Here is a 24,610-nt window from a genome sequence, read left to right as displayed (position 1 = left end):
GACAAGTGTGTCTTGCCTACAGTCAAGCATGGTAGTGGGAGTGTCATGGTCTGGGGCTGCATGAGTGCTGCCGCTACTGGGGAGCTACAGTTCATTGAGGGAACCATGAATGCCAACATGTACTGTGACATATTGAAGCAGACTGGGCCGCAAGGCAGTATTGCAACTTGATAATGACCTCAAACCATACTCTATGATGACCATTGCCTTGCTAAAGAAGCCAAGGATAAAGGTGATGGACTGGCCAAGCATGTCTCCAGACCTAAACCCTATTGAGCATCTATGGAGCACTCTCAAACAGAAGGTGGAGGAGCACAAGGTCTTCAACATCCACCAGCTCCTCATGGAGTCATCATGGAGGAGTGGAAGAGGACTCCAGTGGCAACCTGTGAAGCTCTGGTGAACTCCATGCCCAAGAGGGTTAAGGCAGTGCTGGAAAATAATGGTGGCCACACAAAATATTGACACTTTGGGCCCAGCGGTTTAGACATTAATGGTTATGTGTTGAGTTATTTTGAGGGGACAGCAAATATATACTATTATACAAGCTGTACACTCACTACATTACATTGTAGCAAAGTGTAATTTCTTCAGTGTTGTCACATAAAAAATATAATAAACTCACTTTTGTGAGATACTGTATGTATGCCTGTTTCTATAGATCAACTAATACAAACATCATTTTACAGTTTGTAGGAAATAAATTTTAATTATGAAACACCTGTGTTTCTGTGAGCACCTGGCACTCATTATGTAAACCTGTGTTCCAGTGCTTAATGTAGTCTACAGAAATGAGCACCAGAGGTAAGAAATGGATTAGAATTGTTTTGTATTTTATTGTTTTGTATTTTACTTTAATGTGCAGTAAGATTTTTAAGGACATAAACAGACCACGCTACTATATCTACAAGACATGAACCTTGTCATCAAAAATTGTCAACTCTGTAATTTTCGTGCAATCTTTTTGAAGGTTGAAGTAATTTAAAGTGGTTCTGCACTATTAAAAAAAATATTAAAAGCCAGCAGCTACAAATATTGCAGCTGCTGACTTTTAATAAATTGACACTTACCTGTCCCAGGGTCCAGCGATGTCGGCGGCAGAGGACGAGCAATCGCTCGTCTCTCTGCTGCCCCCGCGGCCATCCTCTGTCAGGGAATCGGGAAGTGAAGCATTGCGGCTTCACTGCCCGGTTCCCTATTGTGCATGCGCGAGTCATGCTGTGCGTCTCTGCTGGTCCCCACTGTGTCCTGGGAACTGTGTGTTTCCCAGAACACAACGGGGGCGGGGCATCTGCGGCGGTCTTGTCCCGGAAGTGGGTGCAGATACCTGGATTATCCAGGTAACTGCACCCCTCCCCCCTGAAAGGTGCCGATTGTGGCACCGGAGGGGGTGGAGGGATCAGATGAGCGGAACTTCCACTTCAGGGTGGAGGACCGCTTTAAGACAAAATGACTTCTTCAAACAGTGTAAAAAGCTATGAGGGTTACCTACCAAATTTCAGATTACTTGTTAGATTAGCTGTTTTGTACTTTAGACTCCTTTCACACTGCGCCGCCTAGGGCGTCAATGGTAAAGTGGTGCTAGCGGCCAAAAAGGGGTATCGCAGTGCTGCCACATTGATCTCAATGGGGAGCAGTGGTGGAGGAGCGGTGAGTTTGGCAGGATTTTTCTGACGCCCTGCCAGCGCACCACTCCAGTGTGAAAGCCCTCAGGCTTTCACACTGGTGTGCATCGAGCAGCTGTTTTAGGGTGTTTTGGAGGCACTATTTTTAACACTATAGCGCCTTCAAAATGCCCTCAGTGTGAAAGGGGTCTAATACTTAATGCATTTAACCACATCCTGGCCAGCCTATAACAGATTGATGGCCAAGAAATGGTTCTGTTATCCTGACGGGGCGTCATATGACGTCCAGTAGGACAACATGGCGGGGCGCACCCGTGGGGGCGTGCAGCGCGGCGATCGCAAGTGAGGCATGTCAGTCTGACACACCGCATCTCCGATCATGTGCAGTAAGGTTTTTAAGGACATAAACAGACCACGCTACTATATCTACAAGACATGAACCTTGTCATCAAAAATTGTCAACTCTGTAATTTTCGTGCAATCTTTTTGAAGGTTGAAGTAATTTAAAGTGGTTCTGCACTATTAAAAAAAATATTATAAGCCAGCAGCTACAAATATTGCAGCTGCTGACTTTTAATAAATTGACACTTACCTGTCCCAGGGTCCAGCGATGTCTGCGGCAGATGACGAGCAATCGCTCGTCTCTCTGCTGCCCCTGCCGCCATCCTCTGTCAGGGGATTAAGCACCGGAGGGGGTGGATTATCCAGGTAACGGCACCCCCTCCCCCCTGAAAGGTGCCGATTGTGGCACCGGAGGGGGTGGAGGGATCAGATGAGCGGAACTTCCACTTCAGCGTGGAGGACCGCTTTAAGACAAAATTACTTCTTCAAATAATGTAAAAAGCTATGAGGGTTACCTACCAAATTTCAGATTACTTGTTAGATTAGCTGTTTTGCACTTTAGACTGCTTTCACACTGCGCCGCCTAGGGCGTCAATGGTAAAGCGGTGCTAGTGGCCAAAAAGGGGTTAAATCTGCCAGCAAACGCCGCCAGAGTGGCGTTTTGCCGGCGGTATCGCAGTGCTGCCACATTGATCTCAATGGGGAGCAGTGGTGGAGGAGCGGTGAGTTTGGCAGGATTTTTCTGACACCCTGCCAGCGCACCACTCCAGTGTGAAAGCCCTCAGGCTTTCACACTGGTGTGCATCGAGCAGCTGTTTTAGGGTGTTTTGGAGGCACTATTTTTAACACTATAGCGCCTTCAAAATACTTAATGCATTTAACCACTTCCTGGCCAGCCTATAACAGATTGATGGCCAAGAAATGGTTCTGTTATCCTGACTGGGCGTCATATGATGTCCAGTAGGACAACATGGTGGGGCGCACCCGTGGGGGCGCACAGCACGGCGATCGCAAGTGAGGCATGTCAGTCTGACACACCGCATCTCCGATCATGATAAGAAGCCTCTGACAGAGGCTTCTTACCATGTGATCAGCTGTGACCAATCACAGCTGATCATCACGTGAACCAGGAAGTGCCAATGGGGTCTCCCTGTCAGAGGGTCTGTGCTGATAATCAGCACATTTATTATCAGCACAGCCCCCATCAAATGTACCAATAAGCTGCCAATCGGTATCCAGTCGTGCCCCATCATAACCCCCTGCCGGTGCCCAATAAAGTGCCAAGCAGTGCCCACCACAGTGCAAATAAGCCCCCACCATAGTGCCAATCAGTGTCCACCATAGTGCCAATCAGTGCCCAGGATTAACACCTGTCAGTACCTGCCCAATAAGTGATGCACATCAGTGCCATCTATCAATGTCCATCAGTGCCACCTGTCAGTGCCAATCAGTGCCACCTATCAGTGCCACGGTCAGTGCCCATCAGTGTCGCCTGTCAGTGCCCATTGGTGCAGCATGTTAGTGCTGCCTGTCAGTGCCCATCAGTGCTGTATATCAGTGCCAGCTATCGGTGCCCATCAGTGCTGCATATGAGTGCTGCCTATCGGTGCCCATCAATTGTACATATCAGTGCCTCCTCATCGGTACCCATCAGTGCCACCTGATCAGTGCCACCTGATCAGTGCCCATTGGTGCCGCCTCATCAGTGCCAATCAGTGCTGACTCATCAGTGCCCATTAGTGAAGGAGAAAACAACATTTTATAACAGAAACAAAGAAAATGTTTATTTTTTTCAAAAATGTCGGTATTTTTAGTTTGTTTAGCAAAAAATAAAAACCGCAGAGGTGATCAAATACCACCAAAATAAAGCTCTGTTTGTGGAAAGAAAATTATATAAATTGAGTTTGGGTACAGTGTTGTATGACCGCATAATTGTCATTCAAAGTGCGTCAGCGCTGAAAGCTCAAAATTGTCCTGGGCAGGAAGGGGCAAAAAGTCCTGCCATTGAAGTGGTTAATGTACACTAATCATTCTTGCTGCTCTGATGGGTGCTTTTTGGGATTATCCTGTTGATGTTGTTATCCAGCTTTTGCTGAAAAGTCAGATAAACAGAGTACACAATGGAGCTGATTTCCTAAAGCTGTGCCTGCATCGGTTGTGTGTGGACATTTAAATGTTATCATTATTTTACTTTGCTTACAATGCACAATGATACATGTGTTTGGCCAATGCATATGAGGATAATTACATGTACACGTGTGGTTTCATAAAATATATGCTCCGGAGTCCCAATGTATGTTGTGAGTTGCCTAAAATACAAATGGGTTTCAGTTCACACTAAAGATCACAGCGGCTCACAGCAGTAGTCTGGTATGTCTCCATTCACCCGAATTTTTGGCTGAATTTGGACCTGAAATGGACCAAAAGAAGCACAAGGCTCCTGTGCAGTTCACATCGGAGCCGCTGTGGGGATGTGTTAACCGACTCCATAGAGAATACGGGAAGCCCGCATCCAGTTCAAAATAATGTGAACCCAGCCTATACATTTTTGGATCTATCTATCTCCTGTTGACATTTTTAGGTGCTTACTGGGGTTAATTTACAAAGGACTAGAGCATACTCACTTTGTAAAGTAAATGATCACTACACAAGGGAATTTTCACTTAGCTTAGCGAATAAGGTAACAATTTGCTTTACAAAGAATACTTAACCATGTGCAAGAAAAAATAAAGCTGTTTGCATAACCACAGAGCTTCATCTAGTTAGTTAAAGGGGAACTCCACTTTTGTGGGGAAAAGGTAGTAAATTAAAAAAAGATACCTTTTCTTTTCAATATGTAACAGTGTAATTTTCTGTAAAATACAATTCAATATGGCTACTTTAAGGAGTCCTGTACACAAAATGTGTACATAATGCCCCCCCCCCCCCAGATATGTAATTTATTGCTGGTATGATTGGCTCACTGATTTTTCTAGAAGTCTGCACTAAGATACAAATCAGATTTTGAGCACCCCCCGCAACATAAATGTCATTTTTTGCAAGATACGCTCAAAGGGAAATTCCGCCTGAAGGGATGCAGACTCTGCAGCTTGCCTCATTAAAGCCTTGCAGGTGCAACAGCTGATTGATAGTTATGAAATCACTCCCATACAGATTCACTGAGCACATGAATATAGGCAAACAGAATAACAAAAGGAAGGAATCTGCAATAAAGTGTTTTAAAATCCTGGCAATGTACATAGATCACAGAGGGGGAATGTTTTTTCTCAACAAAACGGGATTCCCTCATCATCATAGACAGTGTTGATGTGTGGATTCCTCCTGCCAAGCCATTGTCTTCTTCTGGCAGATAGGGGGAGATCATCCCCGCCGGGAAAAGACAGTAATTATTGCTAGCAGCTATACCAGCCACTAGTAAAATCCAGCAGGCTGGTTGTACCAAAGTTGATCAATCAATCAACTTGGTATGTTCAGCCTGCCCATACATGGTTCAAATCTCTGCTAGTTCCTGCTCAACCAGCCCGAAATTCAAACCATTTATGGCTGGCATAAGACTTTATCTACCACAATGCACAAGTATGCACACAATTACATTGGGTGATGACAGATCTGCAGTACACCACAACATACATATATAAAAAAAGTTCAGGTTTGCTTTAGTTTCCATTGTCGAGCATTGGGAGTCAATTTAAAAAAAAAAACTATCAATGCACCAAACTCAAATGCATGTGTGCATAAATCTCTTATCTTAACATGTTAATTAGGACATCTAGTCTCTAGGGGGGATTCTGGTTACCACTAATTCTTGGGTTCAACTTTGAAAGGAACACAGCCTTTGAGATCTTGCATGTGGTAACACTGTGGGTAATCCCGCCATCTGCATATAACAAAGACTGGACCTCACCACAGTAGTGCAGTCCAGGATTGTGAAGCTTCTTTTATGTTAACTTATCTGTCATTAAGATTTTAACCACTTCATGCAAAATGACATACCTGTACTTCGGTACTTTGACTCTAAATACTGGGGTTATAGCAGCAGCTACCTACTGCTATAAAACACAGTGATTCTCTTTAAGATAAAAGTGGTCTCTGCTGCGGATTCGCTGCAAGATCACTTTTATTGTCTCCGGTTGTCTCCGGCGCTTACCAGACCCACCAGTAGTGGCGGAGATGATCGCGTCTATTCCCATGGATGCCTGGCTGCCAACTGAGGGGAAGATGGCCCCTGCTCAGCTCCATAGCATGGGAGGGCAGAAGCAATGTCAAATGTTTCTTCCGCCCATAGCTCTTAGCCCTTGTACACACAGTCGGAGATTCCAACAACCAAATTCGACGGATTCTTGTCCGAAACTGTTGCATACACACGGTCGGAGGAAGTTGTCGGAAAATCCAATCGTTCAGAACGTGATGACGTTATTTCGTTACAACGGGACTACGTTCAGACTAGTAGCCAATAGCTTTGTTGTAGGAATTTGATCTGAGCATGCGTGGCACTTTGTCCGATCGGAATTCTCTATACATGATCGGAGTATGTCCGATCGGACCAGTTGGTCGGAAAATATTTCCACCAAGTTGGAAAATTTGGTCCGACGGATATTCCGACGGAAACAGTCCTATGCATACCACACACAGTCGGATTATCCGACAAAATGGTCCGATAGGACACATTCCGATGGATTCTCCGACCGTGTGTACAAGGGCTTAAAGGAGAATTTTTTTTGTTTGTTTGTTTCAAGTGACCTTTTTTTTATTTTATTGCATTTTAGTGTAAATATGAGATCTGATATCTTTTTGACACCAGATCTCATATTTAAGAGGACTTGTAATGCGTTTTTTCTATTACAAGGGATGGTTACATTCCTGGTAATAGGAATAAAAGTGACCCAATTTTTTATTTTTTTTAAAAGCCAGTGTCAAAATAAAAAATAAAAGTAAAATAAATAAGAAAAAAATAACTTTTTTTAAAGTGCCCTGTCCCGACAAGCAGAAGCGAGCGCATACTTGAGTAGTGCCCGCATATGAAAAGCACACATGTGAAGTAGACCTCCTCTGTAACTCAAAACTGGTAACCTGTAGAAATTTTTAAACATTGCCAATGGAGATTTATAAGGGTAAAAGTTTGTCACCATTCCATGAGCGGGCGCAATTTTGAAGCGTGACATGTTGGGTATCAATTTACTCGATGTAACATTATCTTTCACAATATAAAATATAATATAAATATAAAATATAAAAAGGGCTAACTTTATTGTTGTCTTATTTTTTTTAATTCAGAAAATGTATTTTTTTTTCCAAAAAGTGCACTTGAAATACCGCTGCGCAAATACAGTGTCACAGAAAGTATTGCAACGACCTCCATTTTATTCTCTAGGGTATTAGAAAAAATATATATGATTTTGGGGGGTTTTAAGTAATTTTCTAGCAAAATTAAATTATTTTAACTGGTAAACAGGTAAAAAAAGAGTGTAAGCCCCCGTACACACGGTCGGACATTCCAATCAGCAAAAATTATCAGACAGATTTTGTCCGAAACTAGTGTTGCCTACACACGGTTGTCGGAAAATCCGATAGTTCGGAACGTGATGACATTCGTTCATTACAACGGGAATACGTTGAGGCTAGTAGGTTAGCTTCACTTTGGTCTCGTAATTTTATCTGAGCATGTGTGGCACTTTGCCCGATCGGAATTCTCTACAAACGATCGTAAAAAGTCAGATCAGATTTTTTTTTGTTGGAAAATTTGAGATCCTGCTCTCAAATTTATTCTATCAGAATTTCCAACAGAAAAAGTCATATAGAACCCACACATGATTGGATTTTCCAACAATATAATCCGATTGGACCTTTTCCATTGGAATTTCCGACCTTGTGTACATGGCATTAGTTCTTAAGTGGTTAAGCCAGGGCACAGTTATTCTTAACAAACCAGAATTTACGATTCATTTTTTTATTACTGTTAACTGTTTAACCACTTTCAGACCGGACCATTTTGCTGGCTTAAGACCAGACCACTTTTTGCGATTCGGCACTGCGTTGATTTAACTGACAATTGTGCGGTCATGCGACGTGGCTCCCAAACAAAATTGACGTCCTTTTTTTCCCACAAATAGAGCTTTCTTTTGGTGGTATTAAACAAAAATAGAGTGACACATTTTGAAAAAAACACATTATTTTTTACTTTTTGTTTTGTTATAATAAATACCCCCCAAAAATATATATATAAAAAAAATTCCCTCAGTTTAGGCCGATACGTATTCTTCTACATATTTTTGGTAAAAAATCGCAATAAGCGATTATTAATTGGTTTGCGCAAAAGTTATAGCGTTTACAAAATAGGGGATAGTTTTATGGCATTTTTATCATTTATTTATTTTTACTAGTAATGGCAGCAATCAGCAATTTTTATTGTGACTGCGACATTATGGCGGACACATCGGACATTTTTGACACATTTTTGGGACCATTGTCATTTATACAGAAATCAGTGCTATACAAATGCACTGATTCCTGTGTAAATGGCACTGGCAGTGAACGAGTTAACCAGGGGTTGGCAGTGTAGGGGTTAAGTATTCCTAGGGGCGTGTTACTAACTGTGGGGGGCTGGGCTTTGTGTTAGTGAACAATGATCTCTGCTCCAATCACATGGAGCAGAGATCAGTGTCACTTGTTGCTAGGCAGAACAGGGAGATGCTGTTTACAACGGCATCTCCCCGTTCAGCTTCCCCGTGAGATGATCGCGGGTATCCCCGTGGTGATCGAGTACACGGAACCCGCAACCAGGCTCACGGGGGTCCCGAACGGCATGCGAGCACGCCACCGGCGGCATATAGAAATGGACGTACCTGTACGCCAATATGCCTGCCTGTGCCATTCTGCCGATGTACATCGGCGTGCGCCGGTCGGGAAGTGGTTAACTAAGTTGTTTTCTACAGCAAATTTTAAGGCTTTCAGCAGATGTTTGAGAAAGTTTGGTTAAGGTAAAGGTAAAAAGGCATACATTTGCTTACAGATATCATTCTACCATAAGCGTGTTACCATTTCCCACTGAAAGTAAATGTGTAATTATTTTAAACAAGGATAATTTCAGATCTGTCTTCATATATATTATTACTTGTGGATGAATTCAGAAGCCCAGAGAGATATCTTATTTCTGTTTGTGGTGATAAACATTTAGATGAATTACAATATAGTGTATACATTTCAATGCATATCTTACTGAAATGTCGTAATTGCAATGTCCTTGTGAAGCAGATGTCTGTCCTTTCGCATTCAGAATGGGTGTCCTTCTCATTTCCTTGTTCCCATAACCGTAAAACATCAATAATGTTTAGATGAATTAATGGAGAAGGAAGAAAATAGTCAAGGATACATTAGCTTACAGTTTAAAGGGCTGTGCTTTTTGTTCTATAAATATTTTAAAATGTTATAATGATTTGCTTGAAACATTTTTTTGCATTCCTTGATTGTTATTTATGTTTCATTCATCAGTATATCTGTGAGCAAAAATATTCTGCAACTACTGGGACAAGTCACTAACCTACAAAAAATAGCCAATGAAAGTTGGAGTTTGAATTTTCTCCGGAAGACGTGTGTATTGGACACATGAGAGTAGGGATTGATTCTAATTTAAAAAAAAAAAAAAAGTGTGCCTTCCTTCACTTGGATCTAGGCTGCAGGCTCTAGTCCAGGGATATGTAATTAGCGGACCTCCAGCTGTTGCAGAACTATAAGTCCCATGAGGCATAGCAAGACTCTGACAGCCACAAGCCTGACACCCAGAGGCAGTGGCATGATGGGAGTTGTAGTTTTGCAACAGCTGGAGGTCCGCTAATTGCAAATCCCTGCTCTAGTCAAATCACTGAACAGATGAACAACAGTATGAGAAACAGCCTAAGCATTTTTGGAGATGAGGACTCTTTTTTCTTCAGGGCTTCAACAATGCTTTGCGATAAAATCAGAATTAACAAAATTAAAGGAGGACCCTCACCTTGCCAACATCCAAAATATAAGCAAGAGAAGAAGTTGTGACTTTACATTATTCATGCGGATTTGGAAGCAAAAAATTTGCTGTATGGGTCTAATAATGTTGAATTTATTACGTATTGCATCTTCCATCATGATTGTTTCATACATTGGCACATTGCACATTGACAATGATATTCAAGTACCGTATATACTCGAGTATAGGCCGACCCGAATATAAGCCGAGGCCCCCAATTTACCCCCAAAAAAACTGGCAAACTTATTGACTCGTGTATAAGCCGAGGGTGAGACATGCCTGTCCATCCCTGTGTGTGTGTCCGTCCATCCCTGTGTGTCCGTCCATCCCTGTGTGTCCGTCCATCCCTGTGTGTCCGTCCATCCATCCCTGTGTGTGTGTGTGTCCATCCATCCATCCATCCCTGTGTGTGTGTGTCTCCATCCATCCATCCATCCATCCATCCCTGTGTGTGTGTGTCTCCATCCATCCATCCCTGTGTGTGTGTGTCTCCATCCATCCATCCATCCCTGTGTGTGTGTGTATCCATCCATCCCTGTGTGTGTGTCTCCATCCGTGTGTGTGTGTGTGTGTGTGTGTGTGTGTGTGTGTGTGTGTGTGTGTGTGTGTGTGTCCAGCCTACCTGTGTCCCGAGCCTTTGTCCCGAGCCTCCGTCCCGTGCCTTGCCTCCTTGCCTCCGTCCCGTGTCGTGCCTTGCCTCCGTCCCGTCCCGTCCCGTCCCGTGCCGTGCCGTGCCTTGCCTTGCCTCCGTCCCGTGCCCTCTTCGTCGGCGCCTCGGCGGCCATTGTAAAATTCAAAAGCTGCGCCGCCGCCTTCGCCTGTGATAGGCGGAACACTGAATTTCCCAGCAGCCTGTGTTCCGCCTATCACGGACATCGTATCATCCTCGTCCGTAGTACGAGGATGATACGATGTCCGTGATAGGCGGAACACAGGCTGCTGGGAAATTCAGTGTTCCGCCTATCACAGGCGAAGGCGGAGCCGGAGGCGCGGCTTTTGAATTCTAGAATGGCCGCTGTCTGTCTGCTCGACACGCTGATCGAGCGGGCAGACAGCGATGACTCGAGTATAAGCCGAGGGGGGCACTTTCAGCCTCAAAAAAGAGGCTGAAAATCTCGGCTTATACTCGAGTATATACGGTAAATTAGGTAAAACAGTATATACAGAAAATGTTACAAAACTGCATGATTATAGAATTTATGGCATCTGAAGCTCGACGCGTTTCACAGCTAACTTGCTGCTCATCAGGAGGTGATATAAATTGGATGTCTATAAAATGAGAGTATTATATCAGACAGTAAGTAAGTCTTGTATATAAGAAAGTAAAAATAGAAATAGACGGAATTTGCTTGAATCAACCAAAAGTCAACATTCAATTTGCTTGGTGAAAAGACTCTACTCATTTAGTAAATCAATTCAATTGTGTTGTTTTCACATGCACAGTTTGGTACCAAAATTATGGATCTAAATTGAGTTAAAAGCTGCAAATTCCCTAACATACATGCTTGCTGCATTAAAAAGCTTCCGTGTATACTGTGGATAAAGTACATCCACCAATCATATTCTTTATAATAAGTATAGTATTTGATACTGTTGTTTTATATAGTAGTTTTATTTATACAAGAACTTCTGGAGTTTCGTTTATAACCAGGCAAAATTTTATATTATGTAAGTGTCTTAAAGTTATCTTATTTTAATTTACTTTGCATTCTAGCTCTGAGGCCACTGGGTTGTCGTAGTTTTGATCAAATGTGCATTATGGTGATCACATGAGGTTTGTTTGCAATCACACCTGCTGAGACAGAGAAAGGAACAGTGTCAGCTAAAACAGTCATGCTGCTGCTTTCAAACTGCAACGCAGTTTGTAAAAGAAAAAAAATAAATGATTTAAAAATTTACATGTAAACTACCCAAAAAGTGCATCTTACTAACATGTACATCCATTTGTCATACTATAAGAAAAACATATGCTTACAGTTTACCAAATTAAAGGCTTATATATTTTAAAAAAATGAAGACAGTTAAATGAGCAATAGTAATAACTAATGAGTTATTGTCCAATGCAATGCTGAAGCTGCTAAATATGGGCTGGGCATCTAGGATTCAATGACATCTGGCAGTGGCGGCGCTAGGGGGTGGCTTTTGGGGCTATAGCCCTGAATCTGGGGCCCATAGCCCGAAGTCTCAGAGGCCGCAAGTGCGGCAGGCAGCACCAGAGAGCAGGCAGGCAGCACGGGAGAGCTGGGTGGGCAAGAGAGCAGAGAGATGACATCATCTCTCACCACATGCCCTGCATCACAGCTGTTCCCGCTCTCACTGTGCATCCGTGGGCAGCAGAGAGATGATATAATCTCTCACTGCCTGCCCTCTCTCTGGTGACCCTGATGTAAGGAGTGGCTCTCTGGGGACCCTGATGTAACTGGGGGGCTCTCTGGGGACCCTGTTGTAAGGGAGGGCTCTCTGGGGACCCTGATGTAAGCGGGGGGCTCTCTGGGGACCCTAATGCAAGGGGGAGGCTCTCTGGGGGACCCTGATGTAAGTGGGGAAGCTCTCTGGGGACCCTGATTTAAGGGGATACTCTCTGGGGACCCTGATGTAAGGAAGGAGCTCTCTGGGGACCCTGATGTAAGGGGGATGCTCTCTGGGGACCCTGATGTATGTAGGGGCTTTCTGGGGACCCTGATGTAAGGGGGGCTCTCTGGGGACCCTGATGTAAGGAAGGGGCTCTCTGGGGACTGTGATGTAAGGAGGGGGCTCTCTGGGGACAGTGGTGTAAGGAAGGGGCACTCTGGGAACCCTGATGTAAGGAAGGGGTGTCTACCTGGGGACCCTGATGTAAGTAAGGGGCTCTCTGGGAACCCTGATGTAAGGGGGGACTCTCTCGGGACCTTGATGTAAATATATATATATATATATATATATATATATATATATATATATATTTATGGTGTGGAGCCCTCTGACCGATACGGTTAAGGATGACAAACAAGGTTAACATAAACTCGCTTACTTGAAATGGACCTGAAAGTGTGCCCTGGTCTGACGTACGGTATACCAAAATAAGGGGGCATACCTTAGATAGAAAGTGGGTGATAAATGAAATGAATATGAATGGAGTGAAATGAGTACTCTCATGAGGAGTATGATGCTTGAGAAATGCCCTGAAAAAGGGGATGGGTGGGTGGGTATCGCGCACCGGAACCGACGAGGAAGACAGGCGAACGGGCTGGTTATATACTCCACCGGGCTCCTCCCATAATTTCAGGCCACCATACTGGCCTTTCTATTTATGGTGTGGAGCCCTCTGACCGATACGGTTAAGGATGACAAACAAGGTTAACATAAACTCGCTTACTTGAAATGGACCTGAAAGTGTGCCCTGGTCTGACGTACGGTATACCAAAATAAGGGGGCAAAAACATTCAGGTAGGGGTTGCATTTTATTGATCCAAGTTTGTTACTGGGTGAGCTCGACAAAGGCCTGGGTCATCTCCGCTTGCGGATTGGGTATGTAGCGGGCGAAACAGGTGGACCTCCATCTGCCCAACTTCTTGATAATGTGAGTAGGACAGAGGTGAAGGATACCCGGGAGTATCCTGACACGTTCCACCGGGCAGCGTTCAGAGGTTTAGTGAGAAATGGCAGAAGAGGACTAACTCCTGGTTGATCAGCCAAAAAGGGCCGACAGGCGCGTGAGAATGGCGACCGGGTACCAGCGGTTGTTGGACTTATAGAGGTGTATGTCCGAACCCGAGCCAAGCTGCTGCGTCTTGGAGACTGCTAAGTGTAAGACGAAATGGTCTTCGTATCGGACCAGGTGGTGCTCGCACAGCATGCGTGCTGTGAGGCTACAACAAATAAAACTCGCTTGGCCGTAAGAAGCCGTAGAAGGCCAGGTGTATGGCTGCTTGTAAATGACACTAATGTGGAGACCGAAAAGGTGAAGTGGCCAGGAAATCTGACATATTTCTAAACGTCTCCTGTGACAGGCAGTCGTTTTGGTGCCGGCCATCGGCTGGCGCTTTCTGGATACCGCGCATAACAGCCCGAACGGCGTGGTAAAATAGGAAGGGTACGGTAGGGCCCTGGAGGGACGTGAAATGTTGTACACCGGTCAGGTATAGCCGGATCGTATTAAAGGATAACGCCAACTGCGAGTGGCAGTAGGCAATGAAGGCTATGACTTGCTTGACACGGGACGTCTCTGTACTGTGATACGTGATGAAGTTGGTTAAAGGCCCTCCAGGCTGATTGATAGGCTTTGAGGGTATTGCGGGAAAGGGAGTGATCAAATGAGTTGGGTAGCCGCTAGGAGGTGAGGGGCTAATCCAGGGTCAGTTGAGACCAGTCCGGGATAGCTGCTGATGTTAGTCCGGCTCCGGGTACCTGAACGAAAACGAGACAAGGTTAAAAGCGGGAGAGGGCGTCCGCTGCCTGATTGACTTTACCGGGGATAAAGGAAGAATGGATGTTGAACTGAAACAACAACAAGAGCTGGACCAGTCGACGTAGGAAGGACATAACCAACAGAGAGGGCGCCTTGGCGCAGCTAGGAATTGCCAGTAACTGGGGAGGCCAGGGAGCTGCGAGCCAGAGGTGGCCAAAAAACAGCCGCAAGCCCGTGGAGGCCGCTGCGTCGGTCATCACCTGGGGCGAAAGGGAAGACACGGAGGGAATGAACAGGGAGACGCCATTCCCAGACGATAGGAATTCCTCCCGCATAGCAAGGACTGCTATTGCCGCGGGATCCAGGCTGAGGACTTGCTCTGGATCCTGTGAGAGGGACAGTAAAACCAATAAGTGTGACACAAGGCGCGACCCTGAGGGATGATGCGCATAGCGAACTCAACATGCCGTGTAGGGACTGTAGGTGTCTTTGGACGACTAGACTGGAGAACATGCGAGGATATAATATGCCCCTAAAGATGGTAGTTGTGATGGCGATCGTTTGCCGTTGGCTATGGGCTGATGCCTCTGGATGCCCCGAGGTGGGGATCTTGCTGTATGGGCCGTAACGACAGATGGCTCTCCGTGCACTGTAAGGATAAGAAATGTTGAACGCTGGCTAGAAATAGCCTGGGCGTGCTACAGGAAGAAGCCAGTTGCGTGTGACAACATGATCCTGGTGCGGGACGGAAGCTGAACTCAACTGTCCTAAGGAAGAGACGGATAGACAGACAACAGTGAATGGTTTGTAAGAAAGCCACGGGAGACGAGAGGCCAATTAAGTGCTGCTGAAAATGACGTGTAGCCAGTTTGTGGGCCACTGAGAACGTGCTTGCCAATGAATGATTGCAAGAAGTTATGCTAAGTCATGAGCCTTGGCGTGACTAAGTTGTGTTTAAACATGTGCTTGCGACAATTGCCCGGGAGTTTGTCACTGGAGATGTATACGTAGTGACTGTGAGCCATTCGTGTTACCGCATGTGCACTGCGAAGACTACAGGAGTTGTGCTTGAACGCATGTTTGGATGCGTGCTTGCGATGATTGCAAGATGTTACCCAGGATGCGTGCTTGCCATGACTGCAAGATGTTATGCTAGGATGCGTGCCTGCAACTAATGCAAGGAGTTGTGCCAGGACTTGTGCCTGCAACGACTGCAAGGAATTATGGTAGGCTTCATGGGTAGCCAGGCCGGAAAAGACAGAAGTCCATCCGGTCCAACCAAATCAAAATAAATAAGGTATCACACAACCCGACACCCAATTCTACGCCCGCAGCTGATCCAGAGGAAGGCAAAAAACCCCCAACAGAGCATAGGCCAATTTGCTACAGCCGGGGAAAATTCCTTCCTGACCCCTCGAGAGGCAATCGGGTTTTTCCCTGGATCAACTACACCTATAAATATAAGTACCCCGTAATACAACGTACATTTAGGAAGGTATCCAGGTCTTCCCTAAAGCAATCTATTGAGCAAGCCAGAAGTGCCTGCCAGCAATGATTGCAACAAGTTGTGCCTGGACACCTGCTTGCAACGATTGCAAGAGGTCTATGCTCAAATGCGTGCTTGCCATGATTGCAAGAGAACTATGCTCGAATGCGTGCTTGTAATGAGTGCAAGAGGTCTCTGCTCGAATGTGTGCTTGCAATGATCGCCAGAGGTCTATGCTCGAATGCCTGCATGCAACGATTGCAAGAGGTCTATGCTAGAATGCATGCTTGTAATGAGTGTAAGAGGTCTAAGCTCGAATGCGTAATTGTAATGACCGCGAGAGGTCTATGCTCGAATGCGTGCTTGCAGCGATTGCAAGAGGTCTATGCCCGAATGCGTGCTTGTAATGAATGCAAAAAGGTCTGTGCTCGAATGCGTGCTTGCAACGATTGCAAGAGGTCTATGCTCGAATGCGTGCTTGTAATGACCGCGAGAGGTCTATGCTCGAATGCGTGCTTGCAGCGATTGCAAGAGGTCTATGCCCGAATGCGTGCTTGTAATGAATGCAAAAGGTCTATGCTCGACTGCGTGCTTGCAACGATAGCAAGAGGTCTATGCTCGAATGCGTGCTTGTAATGACCGCGAGAGGTCTATGCTCGAATGCGTGCTTGCAGCGATTGCAAGAGGTCTATGCCCGAATGCGTGCTTGCAACGATTGCAAGAGGTCTATGCTCGAATGCGTGCTAGTAATAAGTGCGAGAGATCTATGCACGAATGCGTGCTTGTAACGATTGCGAGAAGTCTATGTCTGGATGCGTGCTTGCAACGATTGCAAGAAGTCTACGCTTGGATGTGTGTTTGCAACGATTGCACGAAGTCTGCGCTTGTATGTGGAGAAAACAGCGAGACACGCCTAAACGAAGCTGTGTTTCCCTTTTGAAGGCAATCTATAATGAAATGAGGCCGAGGAGCAAGGCCCCCCGGCAGGCATCCAAACATTGAAGAATCAACTGGACCCAAGCCGGGAAGCGGTATGTGACAGTGAAATGAGAGAACCTGCCATGACAGAGATCCGGATCGCCATGCCACAACTTGCGACCGAGCACGAAACGGATTCTGGAGCATGTACTGAAATGAGGCCATTCCTGGGGCACGCCGAGACGAATTTGGTACACCGATGTGACTATTCGTACCGGAACGTGATAGGTGAAATGAAATGAAAAACCCATGACAAAGACAAGAATCAGAGGACGAGCCTTTGAACCAAACAGATGAATCCTGTCTTTGGAGCATGTACTGAAATGAGGCGCAGCTGGGCACACCAGAACGAATCGGTGCATAAGGAATGCGACAGGATTCGAATTGGCGCGTAATAAGTGACAGAAATGATATGCCATGACAGAGACAAGATTCAACGACTGGACTGATGGTTACAACAAAGAATCCGTCTCTGGAGCATGTACTGAAATGAGGCGTAGCAGCTGGGCACACCGGGACGAATCGGAGCATAAATAAACGCAACAGGATTCGAATCGGAGCGTAATAAGTGACAGAAATGATATCCCATGACAGAGACAAGATTCAACGACTGGACTGATGGTAGCAATAAAGAACCCGTCTCTGGAGCATGTACTGAAATGAGGCGTAGCAGCTGGGCACACCAGAACGAATCGGTGCATAAAAAATGCGACAGGATTTGAATTGGAGTGTAATAAGTGACAGAAATGATGTCCCATGACAGAGACAGGATTCAACGACTGGACTGTAGGTTACAAAGAATCCGTCTCTGGAGCATGTACCGAAATGAGGCGTAGCCGCTGGGCACACCAGGACGAATCGGTGCATAGAGGAATGCGACAGGATTCGAGTTTGGAGCGTAATAAGTGACAGAAATGGTATGCCATGACAGAGACGAGAATCAGTGCGTGAACCTGCGAGTGATTCAGTCTCTGGAGCATGTACAGAAATGAGGCCGAACCCTGGGGCACTTCAAAGCGAATCGGTGCACCAGAGGTGCGACAAGATTCGCGCCGGAGCGCGACTAGTGACAGAAATGATTTGAAACGGTAGAAATGACTGGGAGTGAAATGATTTGACATGAGATAAAATAAGATACATAACCTAACTGCATGAATGAAGAGACATATATTCGAACTGGAGCAGACAAAGCAAAACGTGTGGACTGCTTGCCTTGTCGTAACAAGCAGTCGGCTGTGAGTCGAACGATTCGACCGATACTAATAGAAATGCTCGGGCAGACGAATGGTTTCGAATGCCGTACCTGCGAATGAATCGCCTGACGTGGCGTAATCGAACGTGTCGAAAAGTGATAACGACTACATCGAAAATAGAAAATAGTGACATGCGTACGAGGGCCACAGTAAAACATTCGATTTAAAAGAAGCGAGCGGGTCGAGAGTACAGGGAATGTTGATGGTACATCGAAATACATAATTGAAAAGGGGATGCCGAAGCCAAACCTGCGACAGCCGGCCCAACGTGAAACGACAAATTCGATGGGTACGACGACACTCCGACGGCGAAACCCACGGACACTGATGTACGGGAAGACGAGTTGTCAAGACAGAACGAATAACGCGGGAACTCACGAACAGGCTCACTGCATCTGGTCTGGATAGTCGGCCCTTGATGTCTGACGTATCAGATATCGCGCACCGGAACCGACGAGGAAGACAGGCGAACGGGCTGGTTATATACTCCACCGGGCTCCTCCCATAATTTCAGGCCACCATACTGGCCTTTCTATATATATATATATATATATATATATATATATATAGTAGCATATGACTTTCTTTACTTCACTGCTATGGGCTGTAGCCCCAGATCATTTGTAGACCTAGCAATGCCCCTGACATCTGGACATGAAAGTGTTTTTTTTTTTAGCATCATTAAATTACTGACAGAAAATGCTTGATTAGGATGTTAAGCTGTGTCACCACTTGTGACCTGCATTGTCAATATGGAACATGTAATTAAAGAAATACTTGGCATTACAGTTCCAGAGTCAAAAAAATACTCAAGTATTTATATTTTCATATCTTGGTAGGTTCATTACACCTTTGCTGCCCTTTATACACACGACTGGACTTTGACGGATTAGGTCCGACGGTCTTCCCGACGGACTTTCGGTGGAGGTCCAACGGACTTTCCGAACTAAGTGACTTGGCCACACAGGATTGGACTAAGTCTGTTCGAAAGTCTGTTAGTTTTGAATGTGATGACGTAAGATGGGACTAAACAAGGAAGTTCAATAGCCAGTAGCCAATAGCTGTCCTTGCGTCGTATTTGGTCCGTCCGACCAGCACACAGACGAACGGTTTTCCCGATTTTTAGTCCGTCGGAATTGAATCCGTCGGATAGATTTGAAACATGTTCTGTTTCTAGGTCCGTCAGATTTTTTCCCTAAAAAACAATTGGACTAGCCCACATACGATCGGATTGTCTGACAGACTGATCCCGTTGGACCTATTCTGCCAGAAAGTCCGGTCATGTGTACGCGGCATTCGTTTTCCAGATCAGCCATGCTCCAATGAACTCAAATTAAATGATGAGCCAAGAAGCAGAGTGAAAATGTAAGGGAACATATTGTTTATTTGTGTGATTAATCACAAAACATGCAGTATTAAACAGCTATATATTGTGTGGGCTTTTGTCATGATGTGCAAATAAGCACAGCATACTTGGACATTATGGCACACTGACCTTACAAGCATGCTCTTCTCTAGTGCTATGTGATTTAATCCATGTCTCTGACTCTGTCCCCTGATGCTATCATCTCCACCACTTATATCTGTGTTCCAAGGCACCCACTTTGGCTAAAAAGTTAAAAAGGGGAGGAAGGAGTAGTTTAGGGCTGATTAGAGTAAAGCTGCCCATACATTATACAATCTCTGATTGTACAAACCCTGTGTGGTCTCCTTTAGATCTACCATAACTATGTAATCGAAGGGCTCATATAAGCAATTGCATCAAATCAGGCAGCCCTTGCAATACATAGTTGATGGTAGATCTAAAGAAAATTGTACACTCAGATTGTATAGTGTATGGGTTAACCGAGGATAAAAACTGTAATTTTTATTATTTTGTGAGGTTTCTTAAATTGGCATTGTTTACAGATCAAACAATACTAGATGAAGGATCTAGTAAAAGTTTTGTTACAACATGTTTATAAGTGGTGCCCTCAAACTTTATGTGCAATAATTATTTAAACAGGAGCCCCGACATCTTTTTTGGGAGACAGAGCAAGACTTTACAATAATACAGGAAGAGAGGCTGTGATGGGGGAAGATGGATCAGGGAGTATGCCGTACATTCTAGGAATTTAGATGAAGTGCTTAATGGGCATACCTCCTATGCCCATGGGTTTTAACTAATTAAAGCCCAACTCTATTAAAAAAAATTTTGTTTGTTTTGTTTTTTACATTTACAGTCAGGTTTTTACTATAGTCTGTAACTCTATTTCGCCACTTTGCTTGTCAGAACAAGTAATAATGAAAATCTGTCTAGTCAGAACACAGACTGCAAAAACACTTATTTTTTCAAGGGAATTTGGGAACATTTTTTGGGGCATTTGTCAGGGTATTACTGTTTGTGTCTTTCCTGGGTCTACTACTCTTATTTATTATTCTTTCCAAGTTCCTCCAGTTAAAACTAAAACAAAAGTTTAGGCTGGAGTTAGGATTCATGTACTACTTAGCACATGTATGGTTAAAAGTAAATTTGCAATTAAATGCTTTTTTTTATGGCGGGCAAACAGAATATTGGTTTCAGGGGTCCTGTTAAAGGGAAATGATGTATCATTCACTGAATGTATTGCTGTGCATTATTGGCATAATAAGCTGAATCCAGTACAATATTAGTTCTATTTTCCAACTAACACAACATCACCATAAGAAGGAGATGTTTGAATTTCACACATGTAAACTAGTACATTAGATCAATTTGATTCAAGTAAACAGGAGGTATAGCTGACAGAGAGGAGCATAAAAATAGACAAAAAGGAGGCCAAAAACATTACCGGTGCTGTCAAAACACAGATAGAGGAGGGAATTGCTAAGTCTATTAAGAAAGTAGATAAAACCTTTTATTAGTGATAGAAGGACAAAATACAATGGGATCACTAAAATGAAAACTGGGCACAATACATATGTTGAGGGAGACCAGGATGTAGCAAACCATTTAAAGTGGCTGTAAACCCTTACAACACACTTTGACCTACAGGTAAGCATAGATTAAGGCTTACCTGTAGGTCCAAGAAATATCTCCTAAACCTACACGGTTTAGGAGATATTTGCCGAAAGACAGGCACCGCTGTCTACGGGGCATGTGCCCTAGACAGCGGCGCGCAGGCGCACTGAGCGCGCCGCCGTCAACGGCGATAGGCCGCACATGGCGGCTCCCGCGCGCATGCGCGGGATTGACGTCATCGCGGCTTCGCCGAATGACAGCGGCGGAGCAGCGAGACCCACAAGAAGATGTATGCGCCGGACTACAGGGGACAGCGGTGACTTCGCTGGCTCCTGTGTCAGGTAAGTGACACATAATGGACTACTATGCGATGCATAGTAGTCCATTATGCTTTACCTTTGCAGGGAATGAAAGAGGAAGTAAACTCATCAGGGTTTACTTCCTCTTTAAACAATTACTTCTGTTCAGTCTTCTCAGAAATACATTGCACTAACAATAACAAGTTGGGGAATCATATTGATTCTAGTAATGATGGTTCATTTCTAGGATTTCTGGAGACACAGGTAGCAGAGAAACTGGCTCGGTTAAAGTTTAACCACTTCCCGCTGACAGGGCATTCATGGACATCCTCTGGTTTCAGTGGTTGTACCGAGATGATGCCTGCACCTACAGCCATCATCCCAGTATCAATGTTTTTAGACAGCAAAGCAGATGTGATCTGAGTGAATAATTAACCACTTGATCACTTCTGCAGGTGGCGGAAGGAGATCCCACCTCCCTCCCACCGCTGCTACCGCCTCTCCAGGGCTCTCTGGCCCCTTTGTGGAGGCCGAGAGCAATGTGTCTGGTGGCGATAGCTGCCCTGTACAGAGAGAGAAAGGAACTGACATTGTTCCCCTTTCTCTGTAACCCTGGAAACCGGGAGTAGTTAATCGTGTCTAGTTCCGCCCTTTGTTTACCTGGCCAGCAATGGCCAGGTAAGTAGCCGATCAGACCGATCTGTATCTGATTGGCTACATGGGAGGCCAGAGGAGAGATTTGGGGTCTAAAAGACCCCAGATCTCTCCATAAAGAGGACCTGTCATGACCCATGCTATTATAAGGGATGTTGTTCATCCCTTGTGACAGCAATAATGTTAGTACAAAAAAAGTAAAAAAAATATATTTTCGTATAAAATAAATGTATAAAAAAAAATTAAAGCACCGCAGTCCCACCGTGCTTACATGCAAATGCGAGCGAATACGTTACTCCAGCACGCATATATAAACAGTGATTGAGCCACACATGTGAAGTATTGTCGCAAACATCAGAGCGAGAGCAGTATTTCTAGCACCAGACCTCCCGTGCAACTCTAAAGTAGTGACATGTAAAGGCGTTTAAATTGTCACCTATGGAGAATTTTAAGCGCCGCCACATTTGCCGCCATTCCACGGGCACACACAATTTTAAAGCATGACACATTAGGTATCTATTTACTCGGCGTAACATAATCTTTCATATTATATAAAAAATTTGGGCAAACTTCAGTGTTTTTTTTTTTTTTATTCATGAAAAACCGCTGTACAAATAACGTGTGACATAAAAAATTGCAACACCCACCATTTTATTCTACAGGGTCTCTTCCAAAAAAATAAAATATTGTTTGGGGGTTCTAAGTAATTTTCTAGAAAAATAAGTAAATTTTTACATGTAGGAGTGAAGTTTCATAAATGGTCCAGATGGAAAGTGGTTAATAAAGCAATGGGCCCTGATAGTATTCATCCCAGAGTTCTACAGGAGCTTTGAGATATAGTTGTTGGACCATTAATAGATCTATTTAATCAATATCTTCTAACAGGCGAAGTTTCCCATGACAAGTGAATAGCTAATTGTGTACCTATCCACAAGAAGGGCAGCAAGGTAGAAGCTGGCAATTACAGGCCAGTGAATTTAACATCAATTGTAGTCAAGTTAATGGAATCACTCCATTGATTACATAAGAAAAAAAAAATACACAGCTTGCTGGACCCAAAGCAACATGGCTTTACTGAGGGCAGATCATGTCAGACTAATCTGATTGAATTCTTTGACTGTATTACCAGTGTTTTAGATCAGGGTGGTGCTGTGCATATCTTCATTTCAGAAATGCATTTAATACAGTTCCACCTAATTCTCTAATACAAATGTTGTAAAAGCTAGGACTTAATCCATGGGTGGTTCAGTGGGCATGCAGTTGGCTAAAGGATAAATACCAGAGTGTGGTTGTAAATGGGGTTCACTCAGTGCAGAGACCACTCACTAGTGGGGTACCACAAGGCTCTGTATTGGATACTGTTCTACTTAACCTATATGTAAGTGATATAACTAAAGGTTTGTTGGATAAGGTATGTCCTTTTCCTGATGACACAAAAGTGTGTAATAGGGTTGATATCCCTGGAGGTGTCTAATATGGAACATGATTTGTCAAAGCAGTGAAGACTGCAGTTCAATATTTCTAAATGTAAAATAATGCACCTAGGGAAAAAGAATCCCCCGAGAGAGTACAACATTGGTGGTACGGTGTTAGCCAGCATTACAAAAGAAGAAGATTCGGGGGTACTTTTTTCATATGATTTCAAAATGAGCAAACTAGGCAGTGAGGAAGGCAAATATAATCCTAGAATGCAACACTAGAGGGGTCATAAGCAGGAGGAAGGAGGTCCTGATACCCCATATAGATTTTTAGTGAGACCTGATTTAGAATACTGTGTCCAGTTCTGGAGACCTCACATACAAAAAGATAATAATAAGATAGAATGAGTCCAGAGATGGGTAACAAAAACGGTGAAAGGTGTGCTAATAAAACATATTGAGAAAAAAATCAGGAACTTAATATATACAGTCTGGAGGACAGAAGGGAAAGCGGAGACAGGATTGAAACTGTTAAATACATCAAGGGGGTGAATAAGGTTCAGAAAGGCAATATTTTCAATATGAAGCCAAAATCAAGAACACAGGGACATGACCTCAAACTAACTCGATGAAAGTTCAAAACGAATCTTACAAACTATTATTTTACTCAAAGGGTAGTTGATGAATGGAATAAACTACCAACAGAGGTAGTGAGACAGTCAACAGTGAATGGCTTCAAACACGCTTGGGATAAACATAGATCTATAGTCAGACAACAAGGTTAATAAAAGAATAAAAAATGTCAGACTCGATGGACTACTCTTTTTCTGCTGTCACTTTTCTACCTTTCTATGTTTCTATGTACAATACAAACTTAGCGTGCACATAAGGAAACAGTATTGAGAACAGTGCTATACACAAAGTTGATTGATCTTGCTGATGTGTCTTAAAATAATATTTTCTTTTAGAGAAATGGAGAAGGGCTTGTAAAGGAAATAAAAAAAAAAAAAACATAGGATTTAATGCACCCATTAACAGTCTCTGTTTTCCTGCTAATTCCTACATTCTGCTGTTTGCATGTGAAGTCTATAAAAGAATGATTGTATTCTCATTTCTTTTCTTTCATAATTCTTCTCTGCTTCCTTTGATGAATATACTTTTGACTGCAGACTGGCAATTTGAGGGTAAG

The 24,610-nt window shown here is 44.0% G+C and overlaps 1 protein-coding gene across 1 annotated transcript in view; it reads left to right on the top strand.

Moving 5' to 3' along the window:
- The window catches only part of PCDH15 (protocadherin related 15), a 1,670,337-nt gene that overhangs the window by 349,011 nt on the left and 1,296,716 nt on the right, over positions 1 to 24,610 (top strand). The window contains exon 3 of the mRNA XM_077454160.1: positions 24,591 to 24,605. Within this exon, the coding sequence (XP_077310286.1) occupies positions 24,591 to 24,605 (15 nt within the window). The remainder of the gene's footprint in view (positions 1 to 24,590; positions 24,606 to 24,610) is intronic.

The sequence above is a fragment of the Lithobates pipiens genome, unplaced genomic scaffold, assembly GCF_037356315.1.
Source record: "Lithobates pipiens isolate NorthernLeopardFrog02 unplaced genomic scaffold, aLitPip1_a1.2 Scaffold_25, whole genome shotgun sequence".
Lineage (NCBI taxonomy): Eukaryota > Metazoa > Chordata > Amphibia > Anura > Ranidae > Lithobates > Lithobates pipiens.
Note: the sequence above shows the minus strand (reverse complement) of the source record. Positions and strands in the feature narration are given on the sequence as shown.